At 36.6% G+C, this 19,219-nt stretch overlaps 1 protein-coding gene across 2 annotated transcripts in view; it reads right to left on the bottom strand.

The window, feature by feature from the left end:
- The window catches only part of BNC2 (basonuclin zinc finger protein 2), a 234,725-nt gene that overhangs the window by 195,653 nt on the left and 19,853 nt on the right, over window positions 1-19,219 (bottom strand). Inside the window, exon 2 of one of the 2 annotated variants that reach the window (XM_066569530.1) lies at window positions 11,159-11,170. The exons of the other annotated variant lie outside the window; for it this stretch is intronic. Coding sequence (XP_066425627.1) covers window positions 11,159-11,170 — 12 coding nt within the window. The remainder of the gene's footprint in view (window positions 1-11,158; window positions 11,171-19,219) is intronic. 2 annotated transcript variants of the gene reach the window in all.

The following is a 19,219-nucleotide window of genomic DNA, read 5'->3' as shown; positions in this document are numbered from 1 at the left end:
TGCATTCTGATCTAATAAGGACCAAAACACTGAATCCCAAACAGAAAGCAGATTAATATTGCATCATTGTTCTCAGTTTCTGATTTTGACCTATATCTGATTTGAAATTGCCATCCTAGTTTCGAATGTCTTCATGGAGGCAGAAATCTGAATTTCCAGGGATCCAAAATTACTCCAATGACTCATTTTGACAATGTATTTTAACACAGTGCAAATAGTAAATAGCATGGTCTTAGTCCTGACTTCTTTTATTTGTCCTTTTATCTTTCTATTTTCATTGTTCTATGAATGTGGGACTTTCTTCACTATCTTTTTCAAGCCATTAAGTCAGCTTTCTCCAGGTCTCAGCTTTTTCTTTCCTCTTCTGTGTGGCCAGTTCAACCTCAGTGACTTTTTATTTTCCATTTCTGCATCTTTCTGTTTTTCCATAACTACGGTCTCCTATGTAAACATCTGCATTTATAGTCAAGCTTTCCTTTCTCCTATGCTTCAAGGATTCTCTTTCTGCTTAAGAGCTTGGACAACATCTTAAGAGACAAAATGCTGTGTGGGAAAACTTTTCCTCCCATTCATGGTCATGTGGATCCCCTCCCACCTGCTGTTACTTAACATTCCAGAGTGGTCCAGAGTCCTAGAAGACTACAAGCAGGAAAGTGTGCATGCAATGCAGCAGCGGAAATCAAAGAAGAAAGTCAAGACCATAGAACTAGTCAGATGACTGTAAGCCAGCAGCAAGTGTTCCATAGATCATCAAAAATTAATGACTCTGGAAGCTACTCCATCTTACTTTTCCACTCATGATCATCACTGTAACTGTTCAAATTAATATAAACAGCAATACAACAAATGAGAGCGCAAAGTAATTTCTAGAACCTGTTCTTCACCTTAGCTCTCCAGGCTCAATGGATTCCCTCCACTCCAAATTATTATATCCAATGATCCATTCCATTAGGGTCTGAACTAGACCTTAATTTTCCAGAAAGGTGCTTGGTATCTGCTGAACTCCAGGGTTGCAGATGATAAGTTTTGCATCAGTTTTAAATATATTAAAAGCTGAGGATTTCAATTTTAAACTTTAAAATTTAAATATACAACCATATACACTATATTTCAAGAACAAGGAAGACAAGAATGTTATTACTCTGAATGTTAGCAAATAGATACCTGTACACACACAGAAGCTCCCTTAACACATTTTAAGTCACACAAAAAGCTGTCAGATAAAGTTGATCTCCCAGGAATGACAAAAGTATTCTCTAATAAATGTAATACAGAAATGTACACTACAATCTGCTTTGTCATCTATTTTCCCAAGTGGTAAAAATATTAAAACCAGGTTGAATACAAGTATAATTAGCCAAGCATTTAGTGTCTTTCACTTCATGAATTCTAATATTATCCAGGTCTCTGAACCTTATTTGAATGATGGGTGAATAAATGGAATAAAACCCCATTATTACTCTGATAAAATTGGTACCTGAGCTGTCTTTTTTTCTTTGGTTCTTTTTATTTGTGTGCTATGTTGTACATGGCAGGCAGTGTACGAGGATTCAAATGCTTTGGATTCTGAGTGTCATGCAAATTCATAGTTTGACATTGTTTGATATTGTGCTGACTGCTACTAAAAATTTTGAAATAATGTTCAAGCTTTAATGATTGGATGACATTTGTCTGATAAAAAGCTAAATTTCTTTCTGTCAAAAATGCAGAAATGAATGAAAAGATCTTTAAAGTGTCCCTCTCTGATCCCTGGGGCATAGCAGTGCTGAGAGCACAGCTACTGTGTAGAATCTCTCTCAAAGGAATAACAACTCTATCTGAAGGAGCTATTTACAACTTGCCTTGTGTATCATCAGCAGAAACAAAAGATACAAGAAGCATAAAGGCATTTCGCCCTGTCTATCCCTCCTGACATTTATCCCTCCCACCCATATAGGAAATAAGGGGAGAGGAAAGTAGAGGCATGGCCCTTTTATGTAAACTAGGGGTGTTTGAGGTAAGAGTTATTCTGAGCTATGGGAGAAATATCTGCCAAATCCTTCACTCCTTCCCTCCTCACACTGATATGAACACACATATACACATTGCCTTTCCATACTAAGGCTGTCCAGGGGCAATAAGAACATGGAATAAAATAGGACTGATGATGTTCTGACCAGGAGTTGAAAAGATAGGCCAAAGGGAGAGAAGAAGTGACAAGAGGTAGACGTGAAAGACACTTCAATGACTGGTGCAGCTAATGGAAAGCGCCCAGAGCCAGATGTTTCTTGTAAATAACAATGAGACTCAGAATGCCTTTTCAGGCCAGAGCCAGTGACTGTCAAGGAAAGGTTAAGAATTATGGAATTTTAACAGGTCATAGGGAAAATCTGCAACAGGCAATGGACAGATCAAAGACATGTCACCAGAGTGGGAATGTGACTGACACTGTGGAAATTTTTCTGTAGTTCAAAGGGATTTGAGGGCTACCAGAAGGCAACCCTGAAACTCTTGTGGAAGCAGTGCATGTTCTTCAGTCCCAGAGATGGTGCCAAGAGTCTGGATACTGAAACCAGATGCAAGTTCAGGAAAAGATGGAAGTACAGTCTTCTTTTCAATATTTTTCCCTATTTCATAAAGGCAATTTCTGTCCTTTCCCTCTAATAATTTTTATTTTTTACCTAAACCATGCTAGAATGAAGGTTGATGCTAGTGGGATTTTTTTCCTCATTTAAAGGTTCTGCTGTGGCTCATTAGCACCAACAGAACCCTTGAGAGACATGCATGCCTTCAGAAATACAGAGCAAATATAAGGATAAATCAGCAGACAGTCCATACACTCATATGAGTAGCACAAAAAAAATTCAAGAAGAGGATTTCTGAAGCAGAAGGCAAAGCTTGCAGCACTTACTTTACTTAGTTCTGACATTTATGACACACAGTCAGAGAAGACACCTGTGCAGACCAAAGAACTCAGGTACAACTACGGGTAAGGCTTAAGGACTTTGGCAAGAATACTATTTCACCAGTAGTGTAATGACACTTTGGATATCCACGCACTAATGACTGAGATGGAGAGCCACTGAATGGAGTATACAATGTTTTCATCAGTACCAGAAAATTACAACAGAAGTTGCTGCCTGGAGGAAGAGAAAAATCCCATGAGACAAAGCATGGAGACAAAAAAAAAAAAAAAATCTTTGATTCAAGAAACACTGTTGTGACAAATATATTGTTAAAGGCTATACTTCCAGCTGGTTCCAAATATGCAACTATTTTACATGTTAGTGTTATATAAAATATTACAAAATGTTACTATCTAAAGCATACTTTGCAAGAAAATTCAATAGATGATTACCCAACTTCCTTCCTAGTGCAATTTTCTAAGAAATGGGCAGCATGTAAGTAAAATCCTAACATTAAATCAACAAGTTATTAGTGACAGAATATGAAAATACAGTCCTTAGAGCAAGATCAATAAATTAAGGTAGTTTACTCCATAGGAAGGAGGAATGAATTGGTTGTGGATAAAGGAAGAAAAAAGAGAGCGAATATGATTTGCTGTATAAGAAATAAGAACATTGCCAATACACTTCTTGATTACTGAATATGGGCATTTATATAAAAACACTTTCTTCTCTATTATACAAACTTTTCAGGCCTAAACCCAGAAGTATTTTACTTTTTCTAAAATTGTCATTATATTCTTGGTCAAAATTTAATGGGACACCTGGAAAGGCTGAGGAGATTAAATGCTGTCAGATGGAACAGAAGTGCAGGAAAATTCTCCAACAGTACATCAGTACAGCCAGTGGATTCTCTTTTTTTTTTTTTTTGTGAGCATTATGCAGAATCTTCACATTAGATGTTAGATCAGACTTCTCTTTCTTTTTTCTCTGCATTTCTATTTTTCCTATGTTTCTGTTATTCTAAGCTCTACACATAGCTCTTTTCAATTAAAATTCTTGAAGATTTATTAAGTGTTTTCAAATAAAAGTATTTTTTTTTAACTTAAAGAGGCTAGTAATTTACACTTGTGATAGCATGATGTGGTGGCTCCCATGTTCTGTGCCAGTCAACCAACTCAATGTTAGACTGAGGTAAGCATCCACTGTTTTTCAGAGAGGAAAGGAAGGCTAGCTAGATAAATAACTAAATATTAATACCCTGAGTCCTTCAACATGCAATTTATTCCTTTAGATAACACTAGACATGTAAAAGGGAGGAATATACATTACTCTGTAAATCAGTGCAACTTGGCACATGTTTTATTGTCCTTATCCCTGCTTATCCCACCACAGATAACACTAATCAAGTGGCAGTGCTTATGCAACATTTCTGCTGTGAAAAACCATCTCATGTGCAAATCAAAACAAGAACTACATGAATTTATTTCTAAGCATTTTATTACCATTCTTCAATTTCCATGTAAGGAATGAGCAACCTGTTGGTTTGCTTCTCTCTCTTTGTTAAGATCAGCCTACTCCCTGCAGAAACCCATTTATTTGCTGTAAACATGTTTTTACAGGCCTTTTAATAAAACAGGAGTGGGTGGGGGTCAGGGTTTGTGCAGGTAAAAAGTAGTGTCTGAAAGTGGCCTTAATAGTTTGTCAGCAAGTGCCAAGGAGCATCAAGCTTAGTCCATATTCAGAAGGTGCAGATGTATGTATTTCTGTCTTCCACTTCACATCCAAGGCTTAGAAAGTAGAGGACTAATCTGCTGAAAACATACTGCCTGTATGAAAGGATACCACTTAGGTCTGCCCCCGTGTCCACACTGTCCTCTATGGGGATCTAAAAGTCCACTATTTGGTTGAGGTTACGTGCTTACCTAAAAGTACAAGAAAACAGCTAGAAACAGGCCAAATAAGTAACTAAATAGTTCACCAGTAAACAGTCTACATTCTAAGGCAGTTTTGGAACAATTCTACAAGGCAATAATCGGAAACTTTCAAAAACTACTGTGGAAATTTTATCTTTCCTAATACTCTAAATATACCTACAAGCAGTCTTTTTTTTTTTTCTGAATGAGTTAAGAACAAATAGAGTTAAAAGAAATTAAAGCATATATGCTTGCTCCAGTTTACATTTTATTTCTAGGCCTTGCAACTGTTTCATTTTGCCACTGATTTTTGCAGGCACAGTCAGATGGTAATTTTTTTAATTAACAAAGCTAACAAACTAACAATATTGCTACAAAGTCAACGATGAAACAACAAATCATTTATGTACCTTTCAAACTTTTCCTGTAGATACACATACATATTGCTTTGTCTATTTCTCATTTTCTTTCTTAATTCAGATTACATATATAAGCCAAGTATGTAAGTGTAAACATATGAAACATCACTTTATGTATAAATGCTTTGCTTATTCATAGTCCAAATATCCAAATAATTTTTTTCAAATTTGGCCTTGAAAGAACCTGCTAACAAGAATTATTTACATAACAGTGTTTAAAGCTATATATTGTTGTGGGGATTGAGCTATATGGGAAAAAAATATTGCAAATCTTTGACATTATAAACCAGGTGGAACTACTTTAACCAAAGTGTAAAAGAATATACTGAAAACACAAAAAACAACCCACATTTTTAACAGAGATGCAATCAGGAAAACAAATATAGCTAAGTGATAAGAAGTCACTGATTTTTTAAATTTGTTTTGTCATGGTATATGAAGACTGAACCTAAAGTCCCACTTAAAGGAATAACTCTACAACTGGTAATATTCAGGTTTGTGCCTTCAAGACCTTTCTCTTTTGATCAACTTGTCTTGACATGATATGCACACCACAAACATGAGAGAGATAAAAAAACTCATCCTTAAATGATATCTCAAGACCCTTTAAGAAAAATGCTCAAAATGACAATTTAAGCTGTCTTATTAATAGAAATAATAACATTTGTAATGATTATAAGTTAATATAGGTATAATGTAAGTTATCATCTTTGGAGGTCTGTCTTTATTAGGAAGGTTGCATCAAAATACATGAATTCATCTAAAAATGGATCATTACAGTAGTTCAAAACCATAATTTAGACATATTTAGATAAGATCTACTCACGTTAGTATAAATCTAGTTTTGAGTTCATACACATTATCACGGTTTAAAAAATTGTTGCATCTCAGCTTAACAATGATACCTAAAGGCACATGCATTTATCACCCACTGTAATCCTGAGGTAAAATGTGGACAATTAAAGTTCAGTGACAGAAGGGCTTTGCTTACATGTGTTACTTCACATTTGTTGTGCTAAGTAGATGGACTTAATTTGTGTGGCTCAGCAGACTTATAAGACCAGATCATATTTTGAGTCATTGTTCATTGAATTACTGGTCTAGTTCAATGTAGTTATACCAAAATTTAAAGAGGTCTAAACAAGTAAGCCTACATTTGAGCTTATAGTAACATAATTAGATGAGTATGTACATGGATATACAGACCTTACCGATCTGTATATAGATGTGTATATACAGATATATGCTAGGTCATGTATATTCCTCAAATTACCTTTTTCTTTTTGGTTTAAGTTTTTGGAATTTTTTTTGGTTTTTTTTTTGGTTGGGGGTTGACAGGGCAGGGGCACAATGACCCTAGTACTGGAAGCATCAGTGTAAAATACAGGGTTAATTTCTACTTTATATTTGCAAGCCAAAGTATAAAAGTCTGAACTTAGCGTATTTCAAAGTATCAAAAAGCAAAAATATTCATCTGAAATGTAATATTTTAATGACTTCGTTTTACACCAGTATCATTGTTTTGGGAAATCCAAAAAATGCTTAGCAATGAATGCTTAGCATTTTCCTAAATTCCCAACCATCGTGTATTGCAATTATTCCCTTCATAATATAACACTAAAATCAAAATGGTTCTCTATCATTTTTCACCCTGAGACAAGACTGCAAAATGAATGTAGTGCTAGCTCTGCTTTACGTAGAAAGTTAGTTGTACTTTCACATTGTTTTGCAAACAGAGAAAATGCATCTTCTGTTTTAAAAACTATCAAAGATTTTATTTTATTTTAACATCAGACCTGTAGCTAAATTTGACCTTCTGTCAAATTACCTCTTTTAAGAATGATTTGAGAAATCTGATTGCAGGGAATTTCCAAAATTCTCTTCACCACAGTTTATAGAAGTGTGTTACCATTCACTGCAATTGACTTGGAAAACTACTTTTAACAGTTACCTATAGTAGCATAAATATATTTACATACATTATATGATCATAGATCACTCACCATATATCTTCAATAAGAGTAATTTTAAAATTTTAATTTGCAGGCCATCATCCGCAAACTCTTAGTGAGTTTGTTCTGAATATAGTTTGAAACTTCTATTATATTAAAAATGCATATTGTTTAGAATTTATGAAAGGTGCTAATAAGGGTTTCTTAAATTTGAAGTAATTATTCTATCTATGAATCATTATTTTCCTTTATGGCTGACTGCTTATTGAGTTTATAACCTTCCATAAGCCTTGTCAATTCAACTGTTTAAAAACACCAGCCCTAAACCTTCATAAATGGGAAGTAATCAAATTAACATCTTTAATTGATAAAACTTTCTCATTTTATGCAAGCAGAAGAATTAAGCATAAAGCCAAATACAGATGTCCTAGCAGCTCTTATGCAATATATAACACAGGATATAGTTTATTATAGGTTGTTTAGGGATTTCTTTTCTTTCCTAGTGCTACATTCTTTAAAGGAAAGATGTCGAGTATAACTGGATTTTCTGGGAGATACAGGGAAAAATAAGAAATTACAGTGTGTGCATCTGCTCTATACTGTGAAACATTTCAAACAAGTCTTGTGTTTCTCTTTGCTGCTAAAATGTACTTCACTAATTTTTACCTTCAAAATTCTGGAAGAATAAATTGTACATCTGTACAGAGAGACTATATACATACTTATATAAGATAAAAGAAGTTCCTCTTATTTTTATTCATTAATTTTTTTCTTATTTTAAGTACTGTAGGCTTTCACTGTTTTCATGCTTTCATGCTAACCTGTCAGTATTAAGCATCATTAGTTTTTATTTACTCTTGCGTACAAAGTTTGATATCACTGATAGCATATCATTCAGAAATCAATTATATATCTACATAATACATGGCCTGAATGAACCCTAGCAAGAAAGGAAACCATCTAGCAGTAAAAATGCTAACATGAGCAACAATAACTTAAGACCATAGACAACCTTTGAAGTGACATGGTTATTGCAAGTGACTGCAAGACACTAAATCTTCTCTGTGACCTCTGTGGCCATTTCTCACTTGCAAAACTAAAACCCATCACATCACTTGTGTCATTTTTTCTGTAAACAAAAATATGCATACTGAATTTTTCCACCCTAAGATGTTTAGATAAATATATATAAATATCTAGAATATTTTGTCACATGGGAGACCTAATAAGTCTTTATTTACATCTTTGCTGCTTCTTTGACTTCAGTAATTTCCCAAGAGTACATGCAAAAAGCCAAGGGAGTTGGCTTATTTGTGTGCACATGTGCACAAATTCCATGGCAAAACTGGCCAAATACAGGTGTCTAAACTTTGTAAAAATAGTCTGATTTTTAGAGATTGAGATAACCCACAAATGTCACAGAGGTTCCAACTTCACTTCCATATACATAGCCACACAGAATACTTTCACATTAATCACCAGTAATTTGTGCATAAAACCAATTAATGTATTACATATACTATAATTTTATACGACAAAGAGCTCTGAAGACTTCACAGTAATTTATTTTTAAAAATCCGTTAAAAAATCACACATGGCACATGACTTGAGTAGCCTGAGACCATATAAAAACACAGAGATACTGAAAAAATCAAGTATGACTCAAGACAAACTTTCTTTCCAAGGACTGTATCTGCAGGACTCTAGTTCCAAGTTGCCTTTTCTTGCTCTACTAAACAGTCCTGTTTAAACTTTGCTTAAAAGTTATTACTACAACTAACGCCAGTTGGAAGGATAAGCTTATTCCCTTAAAGAAATAAAATCTCACAAATGTGCAGTATTGTTATGTTTTGTTACTTAGTCCTTTTGCAGTCTAAAATTAAATCCTCCTGAGTCATGTCAACCATTAACACAAAGAGATGTTTAAAAAATGTAAGAAGGAATGAGGGAGTAGTAATGGTAACATACAGTACCATGAGCTGCTTTGGCCTCTCAGCCAGGGGTGTACAGTTAACAGATCATTCCTGGCCATCAACAGACAAGGAGGGGAAAAAACCTCCCCCTCCTTGTCCCAGGCCATGGGCTGGGGCAGCAGAGCAGGAGGGGGATGGGGGAGAGGTCTGGCAGTTTACAGAAGGCAACCCAGCTCCCTCCTAGTGCATTCCTTTCCCTCTACCTCCCAATCTCTTTGCGTGTGTCTTGTCATATTTTCTTCAGCTGCTAATTGTCTGGACTGAGAGATTTTAAACAGCCACAGCTTAGGAAAAGTGAAACCTGTCTAAGTGACTATTGCAGCCCGTAAGCTTCGTGCTGCTGGGTAAAATTTTCCAGGGGAAGTGCTCTTCTGATAGTTCTCGAGTCACTAAGTCACCCTCCCTCCTCCTTTCCCCACCACACACACTCCCCTTGAGGCCTGAATGCACTTGTGGCAATAAAACATTCATGCGACTTGGAATTTTAACACAATGCCATTTCCCTAGTTTAACCTGAAAGGAATGCACTAGTCACAACAGACTACATCATCCTGCCATTAAGCCCTGCCAAGGAACCGCTTTTTTGGCTGTGCTGGGCCAGCGTTGACGGGAAAGGAGTACACAGACCCACACACAGAGCACAGAGGGGCCACCTCTGCTTCCTCAGCCTTCTCCAGCAACACCCAGCTCTTAACCATGACCCCTGGCCTGTGTCAGCACTGTGACAGCCCTGTGATGCATGTGTCACTTCAGGACTTCTGCAGAGTCACAACACTGAGCAGGCAACTCCTGCCTTTCACTGACTTGCTGCTCTGTCTCAACACGCACTTGAACATCTGCCAGAGGGTGGTTGCTTCCCCCGTCTTCTTTTTTCCTACATTTTCCAGCAGTTTTTTTTAACATATACTCTATTGTTACTGTTGAATGTCTTCTCTTTAAATCCAAAGACCTTTCAGCAACTATACACCCTCTTCCATCCAAGGAAAAAAAAAATTAAAAATCAACAAAAACCCAAACCCACCCAACCTTTCCAATTGCCAGTGACTATGAGGCCTATTTTTTTTTTTTTTTGGCAATTCAAGAAAAGTGGAAGAAAAGAAGAAAAGACAGAAGCATTTCCTTGATGATTTACAAAGAATGATGATGTCAATAGGAAAACATTGAGTATCTCATTTGCCTTTTGTTAGTGCTTTTGTGTAACAGGATTGCTGCAAAAACTGTAAGGCACCAGTGAAAACTCAAGAAGTCTTTACCTGTCATTTTGATTTTGAAACAGTGAACACAGAGTTCTAAGACCTGAATTTACTTACTTTGTTGTACTTACTTCTGAATGACAAGCAGCAGAGACAACTTCACCAAAAAGAATTTTGGTGATCCTTACCCTTCTTTATTACTCCCTTTAATTCCTCTGCAGTTGAACTACCTTTGCTTTAAGTGGACAGAGTGCACTGAACAAACAAGCAAGGAAACATTTTCAAAAAACTGGAACTATACCTTTAGCCATTTTGGCATTTGCTCTAAAAAGGGAACTGATACCACTGATACCATGTGTTCTTGTTGTGTCCCTTATACAGGTGTCTGTCCATTATTACAGATGTCTGTAAACCATATAAGGAGATAAAAGCATTCCTAGTTCTGCAGTACACAGCATTGATTGTAACTCATGAGAGTCAACTAGCACTCCCTCGTGACTGATTATAATGTTATCATAATTATTGACATGCCATTGTGGTTCCACAGATGCTTTACAGAATGACCCAAGAGGATAGGTCCCTCTGCCCAAAGAGTTTACAAAGGGAATGAGACATTAGCATTTGTGCACCAAGTATAGGGTGCATATAGATGAGGAGGAGGAAGAGAAAGTGGTTACCACATCTGAAGGCCCAGGGGATATGCTTTAGTCAGATAGTATCTCATTCCTACATCATAACATCTGGAACCATATCTTCACATGTAATCACCCAGAAGTCAGGGGAAACAAACACAGGTTAGAATGATATTCCATCAATTCACAACATCCAAGTGCTGCAACAGATTAACAGCTTTGCTGATGAAGAATGCCTTGTGTCATTGGCATTTAAAATAATTTTTCTGTGATTTCCCATTGAGAATCATGTTTCCAGAATTGAAAATAAAGCAGCAATTCCTCTTGACTCCAGGTTTGTCTGAATAAAGTGTATGTTTATAGGAAATTCAAGTTTGATTCACTGTTTTCTAGAATGTCAGAGATTTTATAGATGCCAAAGCAACCGCAGTGAACAGTGGTTAGTAACACATACTTCACAGAAAGAAATCCACTATTGGACAAACATAGGCTAGATTGCCCACAGAACAGATTTTTATAATCTCCACCCTGTTATGGATTGGTTTATGGCATGATGTGAAGATGTAGATAATCTGGGGAGAAAAGCTTCTGCTTTGCAAATACTGTTCTGGTGTCTGCAGAATTTCCTTCTGATTACAGCAAATAATCTTGACTCTTCATTTAAATCGCAATTAGTACTTGTGTTAGGCAATATGGAAGTAAAAAAAGTACTTCCTTACACAAACAAAGTATTTTCCAATATGCTTGGATGTAAAGAGTCAAGTTTGCTTTATGCTTATCATGAATATGTAATACAGCGATGTAACTGGTCATGAGGAATTTCATTTGAAGCAAAGACAAAAGCATGCATATATGCAGTCAAAGCTGTTCCACAGCTGAAGGTAAACAATCCTTTAAATTTAGTCTATGGAAGATAATATAGTGACTCAGAACACAGAGTTCCCAGAAACTGTTTTTCTGTTCTGAAAAATCTGCTAGAAATCCATAATTGTTCTTTTAGAGGTACACTCTGCAATTTAGAAAATTTTCTACAGCTAAATGACCCAAACCCATGAACTGTAAAAGACCTCCTTTTAACTTCGCCTAGAATAAGTGTATTCAGCATTTATACAGAAGGCTTGTAAACTCCACAAACCTATGCCTGCAAGCTCATATACAGACAAGTAGCCCTGGATTTCTAGTGCTCAATGTGACCTGTCTGTGCCTATAATCACTTCTCATTTAAAAAAGGTTTCTTCTCATGCAGTTCTGATAATGAGCACTTGCTAATTTCTACTAAATTCTGCTTTATACAGCTCTATTGAGTCTTTCCTAATGGTCTTTCACCTAAAAGAAATATCCCTGCTCTTCCATTAAATTATTCTGTTAACAGTTCACTATAGCACAGACTAGTCAGCTAGAGGGGCTTCCTTATTTTACTATATCCATTGAGAGAAAGGAGGGTAATGGGTAGATAGCAGAGCAGATTTGCCCCTGTTTCATACAGTTCTGCTGTATAGTATCCATTCAAAAAAGCAGCAAAACAAACAGTGCTTGCAAAACACCTTGGAGTAAAATTTACTTGAGAGGTAGTAGAGTTTAGATTTGCTTGTGACAAAACTGTCACTTGGTTCTAATATATACCCAAGTAATTTAGACTACCAGTACTGAACCTGATTTTTTTCCTATGGATGCCTAAAATTTTCTTACAGTGAGTGTATAAACAGATACAGACTGCTCTCTAGGATATATGATCTGCCTCCCTTAATTATCTTTCGCAGGCAGCTTAGACACAAATCTCAAGGAGCATGTAGACTACAGATGGAGAGAACTATGCTGCAGAGGGATCAAGAGGTCTTTCAGGGCTGCAGAGTTGAAGAATACAATTTAATTTTGAGTAAAAGATGCAAAAATTGTCTGTTTGCAACTACTGAAATAAGGACTTCTATCATATCAACATCTGTACTGCAACAAAAATTTAAGAATGTATATACAGCACAAGCTGATGGCTCTCTAAGTCATAGCTCAGAACATCTATGGGTGGTGATATACCTTAAGAATTTCAGTCATACACTCCTGCCTTCACTTCAGACAGACATTCTCATGGACTGACTTAGATACAACTTCAGTGTAATTACAGAATCAGTTGATTTTTCTATTTTAGGAGTGGTTTATTTGCCCTTGACCTTCTAGACATCATGAAGTAATACAAAGAAGTGCCAAGAAGCCATTAGGCCAGCCAAAACAAAACAAAATGCTTAGAAAGATACTATGAGGCACCATATCTATTTTTTTTCAGGTCCCTCAGTATTTCTCAAGGAGTTAAAATTAACATGATGCAGGATAGGGAAAAAAAAAAGTGATATTTCCCTGCACATTCTGCCAGATGACAAAATGTCCATCTGGGAAAGACAAAGGATCTCTACTGAAGCTCCTCTCTGTAGAAAGCTCATCAAAGGTATCCATTGTGTACACACTTCCACAGCATACCAAGAATCTTACTTTTTCCTAAATGTTTCACAAAAGGTTTGGTTTGAGCTGTTCCTAATAATCCTTTTCTTTCCACTGAGAAAGAAAATATCCTGCGATCCTGACATATTAAGTTCTGTCCATGGGCTTGCATTTTATAAGCTATGTTTTCTCTAAGTTAATTGATGAATCCTTGAATTATAGAATGGATGAAGTTAGCAAGCAGGTACTAAATGTCTAGAAATATCTGTGCTCCACTAACCTTTATATTGCTGACAGGGTAAAAAAGAGATATTACAGTATCAGAAAATCAACCCAGTCCATCAGAATTCTGCCCATACAGGATATGTGGGAAAGCAGGGCTATACGGGGTGGGGGAAAAAAAAGTTCAACCATTTTTCTGAGGGAGGTTGCCTTGAGTATTGCGAGTTTGGCACAAAACCAGAGAAAGTAAGATAGTGGTCTGAAGAAAGCAAACAGACTCCTTGGAACTGAAAAGCTAAGGTAGTATCTCTAAGAAATATAAATCACATTAATGCCTTCAAGGAGGATGGACATTTAGCACAAACAAAAACGCAGTGAAAGTTGCAAGAGAATTAACATCTGGGTGCCTGTCTGCTCCTCCTCCACAACAATAAGAATCTTTTGCTATTTAGGATTTGGAATCAATGGAGCAGCTAGTGCCAGAGGAGACAGCTGCAGAGTCCTAAAAAAGGCAGCAAATGAGTGAATTCACATCTTCAGTTAAATGTTTTCTGGCTGTTTGTTCAGGTTCCTGTATCTCTGGAGAAGCATCTGAAACGACAGTCTTCTACTGAGTTCATAGGGCATGGATGCTGAGGTATCAAACTAGTACAACTCTTCTGTTCCTCCAAAGACCTGGAAGAAGCAGCTTATTCAGTGGCCAGTGTCTGGCTCTGGGGGCTCCCATATCACCATCTGCACAAAGTCCTCCCAAGAGGTTCAATACAGATTTCTTCCCAGGCAAAATTAGTAGAAATATTCATACAAATGCGTAATTCTGGAAGAAACTAGCCTTTACTTGACATGCTAGAAAATGGCTGCATGCTCTGGAAATTGGGAATAGGGAATTTGGGCACAGAAAGACTGCTACATGAACTCTGCTATTTCCATCAACTACCCCCTTTGACTCCTACACAGATATTCACACAGTGTATTCAGGAAATTTGGCAGTTCATACGAAAGACTCTTTATCTGAAGCCTGGCCACCAGCACTCCTTTCCTTCGTCCTTCCATCATGACATTAGATCAGGGTCTCAACCTGAAAACTTAGTCAATATGCATGCCTGCATCTATTTCAAATCACTAAGGGTTGTGGAACCAGATCATGGCCTGACACAACTGACATTCATTTCAGAAGGCAGGTGAAGAATCATTATTACTGAAAAGAGGTTTGTGGAGTGCAATAACTAAAATGTAGAGAAGAGTCTGACAAAAGAGCTGCAGTTCAACCTGACATTCATAATTTTTTCTTATTTCACAGCCCCAGTTATGAACTGTTCCCCTTACTGGGGACTCGTAAGGATCCTGGCATCTTTGGCAAAAAAATGATGCACAAATACATTAAAAACCAGAAGAATTTAATTGTGGAGCAATAGCAATACCTCATACTAAATTCTCTACAAAGACATACCAGTTCCTTTGGTTACAAACAGGTGTGTCACGTAGAAATACAGTTTCTACTTTGCCATAGTACTCAGGGAAGTAACTTAGTTCTCTATTTGGGTGCTAGCTTCCACAAGAAATAAAGTACTATGACACAGATTTATTTAACACTATTTCTTTCTTAAAAGTGAAATGGGTCATATATATATATCTCCAGTCAAATGCATGTAGCTTACTCATTCTAGTCAGTCCAGGTTCTAATGTGTGTCTCATAAAAATTGAATTGAAGTCTTTCTTATAAACTGAATTTTTAAAATTTTCTTTTTAATTGTATGGAATGACCACTCCAGCCTTGCTTATAGTCAGATTATCTACAGATGTAGTTCATTTTCCACATTTTCTTGTTCCTTTATTGTGCTCCCATTGAATTTTAAAGTCTGACAAGACTGCATAGATTTCTAATATGACAACAGAAGGCATGAGCACAGCACCAACTGAGGTTTCGATTCAACCAGTGCAAGGAATAATCCTACTGAAGATAGGAAACTGCAATCAGGACACTGCTCCACAGCCTCAAGAAAGAGCCTGCTTAAAATCTGTGGCTGCAACAAATGCCAAATATCTTACCCTTTTTTCTATGGCAAGATGGTATGTGTAGCTTTATTTTAACCCATGATATGACTTGCAGATATGAAAGATCAGATATTGCAGATTTGAACCAAATTTGGCACAATGAAGGAGACACTGATCTCTTTCAACTTTTGGTATCTGTATTGTGAGTAGCTTTATTTCTAGCTGGTACTTCTTCATTAGTCCTTCTGTACATCCTTACTCTTATTTCACCTTTTCCTCAAATAGCATCCAGAAGCTTCCACAAAAACCTTTATTAAAGGTTAAATTATGCCTTAACTGAAACTAGGTGCTCTGAGATCACTTACACAACATTCATTTTTGCAGGGCCCCTAAGCTGAGTGTGCCACTTGCACAATTAAACCAGTCTCCAATGGTGCAGAGACCGTCTTTGCCTAAAAAAGTAGAAATTTATCTATCTGCATCCACAATGTATCAGATGCACATCAGCACAGCAACTCTGGTTTACATAAAGTAAATACAGCAGGGCACACTTGGTTTGTCCTCTGCAGCTTGCACGAAGTTACAGTGGCAATACCGGCACTGCACTTTACTCTGAAGAAAGTAATAACATGCTACTGAGACACACTGTCTTCTGTTTCTATTCTATTGGTGGTTTCAGTTCACATCTGACAGCACAGTTTAAAAGACAATAGTTGTTTAATCCCCTCATCTCTATGAAGCCATAAATCTAATACCCCTATCAACCAGAAAGTAACTCTATGGAATCTGGACTGGTTACTCAGACAGGACATTATTTTAATCTTTGTCTGTTGAGTTTAGGTTTTAAATGTAGGCATCTCAAGGCAAAAAACACTTTTGAATCTATATTTGAAAAGTGATATATGTTTTGCAAATAGCAAATACTCTGGTTTGACTGTGTTGGAAGCCCAATAGATGCAAAACCTATAAAAAGATAAATAGGCAACAAAGCTAATCCAGACTTCGATGCAGTTGAAATGTCTCTTTGTGATAATGGCAATTAAGATTAACAAAACTTGGCTCTTAGTTAGTTTAAATATTATACAATTATTAGAAGATTATGCTAGTGGATATTAACAAAATAGATGACCCACATGGATCTTATTCAGTTTATTTGAGACTCCAAACCCAGCTCACACTCTGTTTCCAATGTCTAGAAAAATGTATCACTGCAAGAAGAAAATGTTTTCCAGAAGTACTGTGCTCCAAACAACAGAATTTGTCATGCTATAAAAAGACAGAAAGGAAAATTTCTGTTGATTATTCCTGAAATTCCCATTATCAGAAGCAAAGCTTTGTGAGGAAATTACCTTAAACTATCACCAGAAAAAATGCTAAGGAAAAGATAATCAAAATAATACAGGAATAATGAATGTGCAGTATGCAAGAATGTCATTTCACTACTCAACTCTAGAAGTCTCATTCATCTATGCCAAGGAACAACAGATAAAAATATGAGCATTTTATTAGTCATCTTAAATGAAATATAATATAAATTTCATGTACATAATCTTCATTACTGCAACATACATATTACTGGTGCAATTAAGTCAATTAGGCCAAAGCTACAAATCAGGTGCCACCATGAGAAATATAAAATGGGGAGTTACACTGAAAATATTAAAAGTGAATAGCAAGGCAGCAGTAATAGGGACAGGCTGAGAGAGGAAATGAAGGATGGGAATAAGAAAGTCTTTAAACCAGATAATAACAATCAGACTAAAAAATCCAGTTATAAATAACATATTTCAATACAAACATGTAAGCACAAACTGCCTTTAGATCCAAGTAGGCATTCACTAATGATCAACTAGACAAAGTAATAGAGGCTCTTAAATTCAGACCTAAGGTATGCAGTTTAATATTGCATTTCAATAGCTTTTCTGACTTGACAGATATTACTCCTCTTTTCCCTTTGACTCAGCTGCTGTACAGAAGACCTCGTCACAACACAAATTAAATACAAGAACAATGTGTAACTTCAATAGAGAATTAGGCTGATAAATGCATACATTCATCCTTGTAGCCTTCTCCCCTCTGCCCCCTGCTCATTCCTTCCCCAGTCCAACCAAAAAAAATATTACACATATGTGCACACAGATATACACACACGTGCATATTAGCAGCTTTATGCAATGAGAAATATGTTAATTTACTTAGCACGGCAAGGCACATTTGGTGAGTGTGGATTAGCTAAAATAACAGAGGGGAAAAGCTGGGGTAAGCAGGCTGAAGCCCTGTGTGTGGCCAAGGCAGCGGGAAGCAAGGCAGAGAGAAAGAGAATGAACCCAACAACACAACAGTGGAACAGGCAGCTGGCCTGAGATGCTAATTCAGCGCTTTAACAAATCAATGCCACTTGAAAAGTACAATGCGAGCCCTCACTGGGTAGATGTCAGGGGACTGAGAAAATGCATTCTCAAGTATTTCACATTAAGAGGGAATAATGTGTTAATTTATAACTCTTCACCCTATACACTTGGATTATCCATCTGTGTCAGTGATTTGACTTCTTAAATTTATCAAAAACATGCGCAAAGGGAGGCATCTTCTGCTAAAGCATTGGGAAATAGCGATTCAGGAACAGTCTGCCCTATTTTGTTGTTGGGTGAACGGCTGGAGGGGTTTTTTTTCTTTTTTCCTTTTTTTTCCTTTGGACCCTTTGGTCAAACGAAGGCCTTGCCTTAGTGGTGGCTGATTGCATTAGGTGCCATCCGTCAAAAGTGACACCACAGAGCAGCAAAATCTTGAATCAGCAACCTGAGATGCCATCATCGGAATTTAGTTTAAGGAAACTTGGCAAAATCCCTCTGCACACCTAGCAGAAGAGAAGCTGCCACGATTAAAATGCCGTTCTAAATGCCAGCTGAGATCTACAGATGCTACCTGAAATACAAAGGAGAGGAGGCTGGGGAGGGAGAAGTAAGTTGGGTTTATTTTGAGATGGCATGTATGTATAAGGAGCTTCTATGCAAACTTGAAGTGGAACTGTCATAAGAAAAGTATTATTGATTTGCTTGAGGTCGGGATCTTGAAACTATTTCTTGACAAAAGATGTGTTTGTTTCAATTACACAGACAACACTGTTTCATATGCAGAGAGAAGTGAATGTCAGCCCAGAAAACAGATCAAAGCTAAATTGCTTTTGTTTGTCTCTTTCAAGTTGTTTTTTTTTTTTTAATTTATATATTTATTGGTAAACTTTGCATTAATTTAAAGTGTCAAGCTACCCGCATGAGAATGAAGTCTGGTTTATGTCAATTGAACATATATATCATGGACAGGGGCAGTGTACCTTGCCACATAAATATCTTCATCATAATGCAGAGAAGCAAAATCCGAAGGAGCAATAGGTATAACGTACTAATTAGGATCAGCTCAGTAATATTTTACAAAAAGATATAGTGCTTTCTGACCAGCTTCAAACAGTTACCCATCTGTAGGTTAGATATTAACAAACAAAACAAATTTTAGGCAGAGGAAATAATTTCTAAAAATTCCTGGAAAGCATAAGTGTCTTGTACCATTTCAGCTTAAATTAAATAGTCATGGACAACTTTCTA

This window comes from Molothrus aeneus, chromosome Z (assembly GCF_037042795.1).
Source record: "Molothrus aeneus isolate 106 chromosome Z, BPBGC_Maene_1.0, whole genome shotgun sequence".
Lineage (NCBI taxonomy): Eukaryota > Metazoa > Chordata > Aves > Passeriformes > Icteridae > Molothrus > Molothrus aeneus.
The sequence above is the reverse complement of the archived record's forward strand: the minus strand, read 5'-3'. Positions and strand labels throughout refer to the sequence as shown.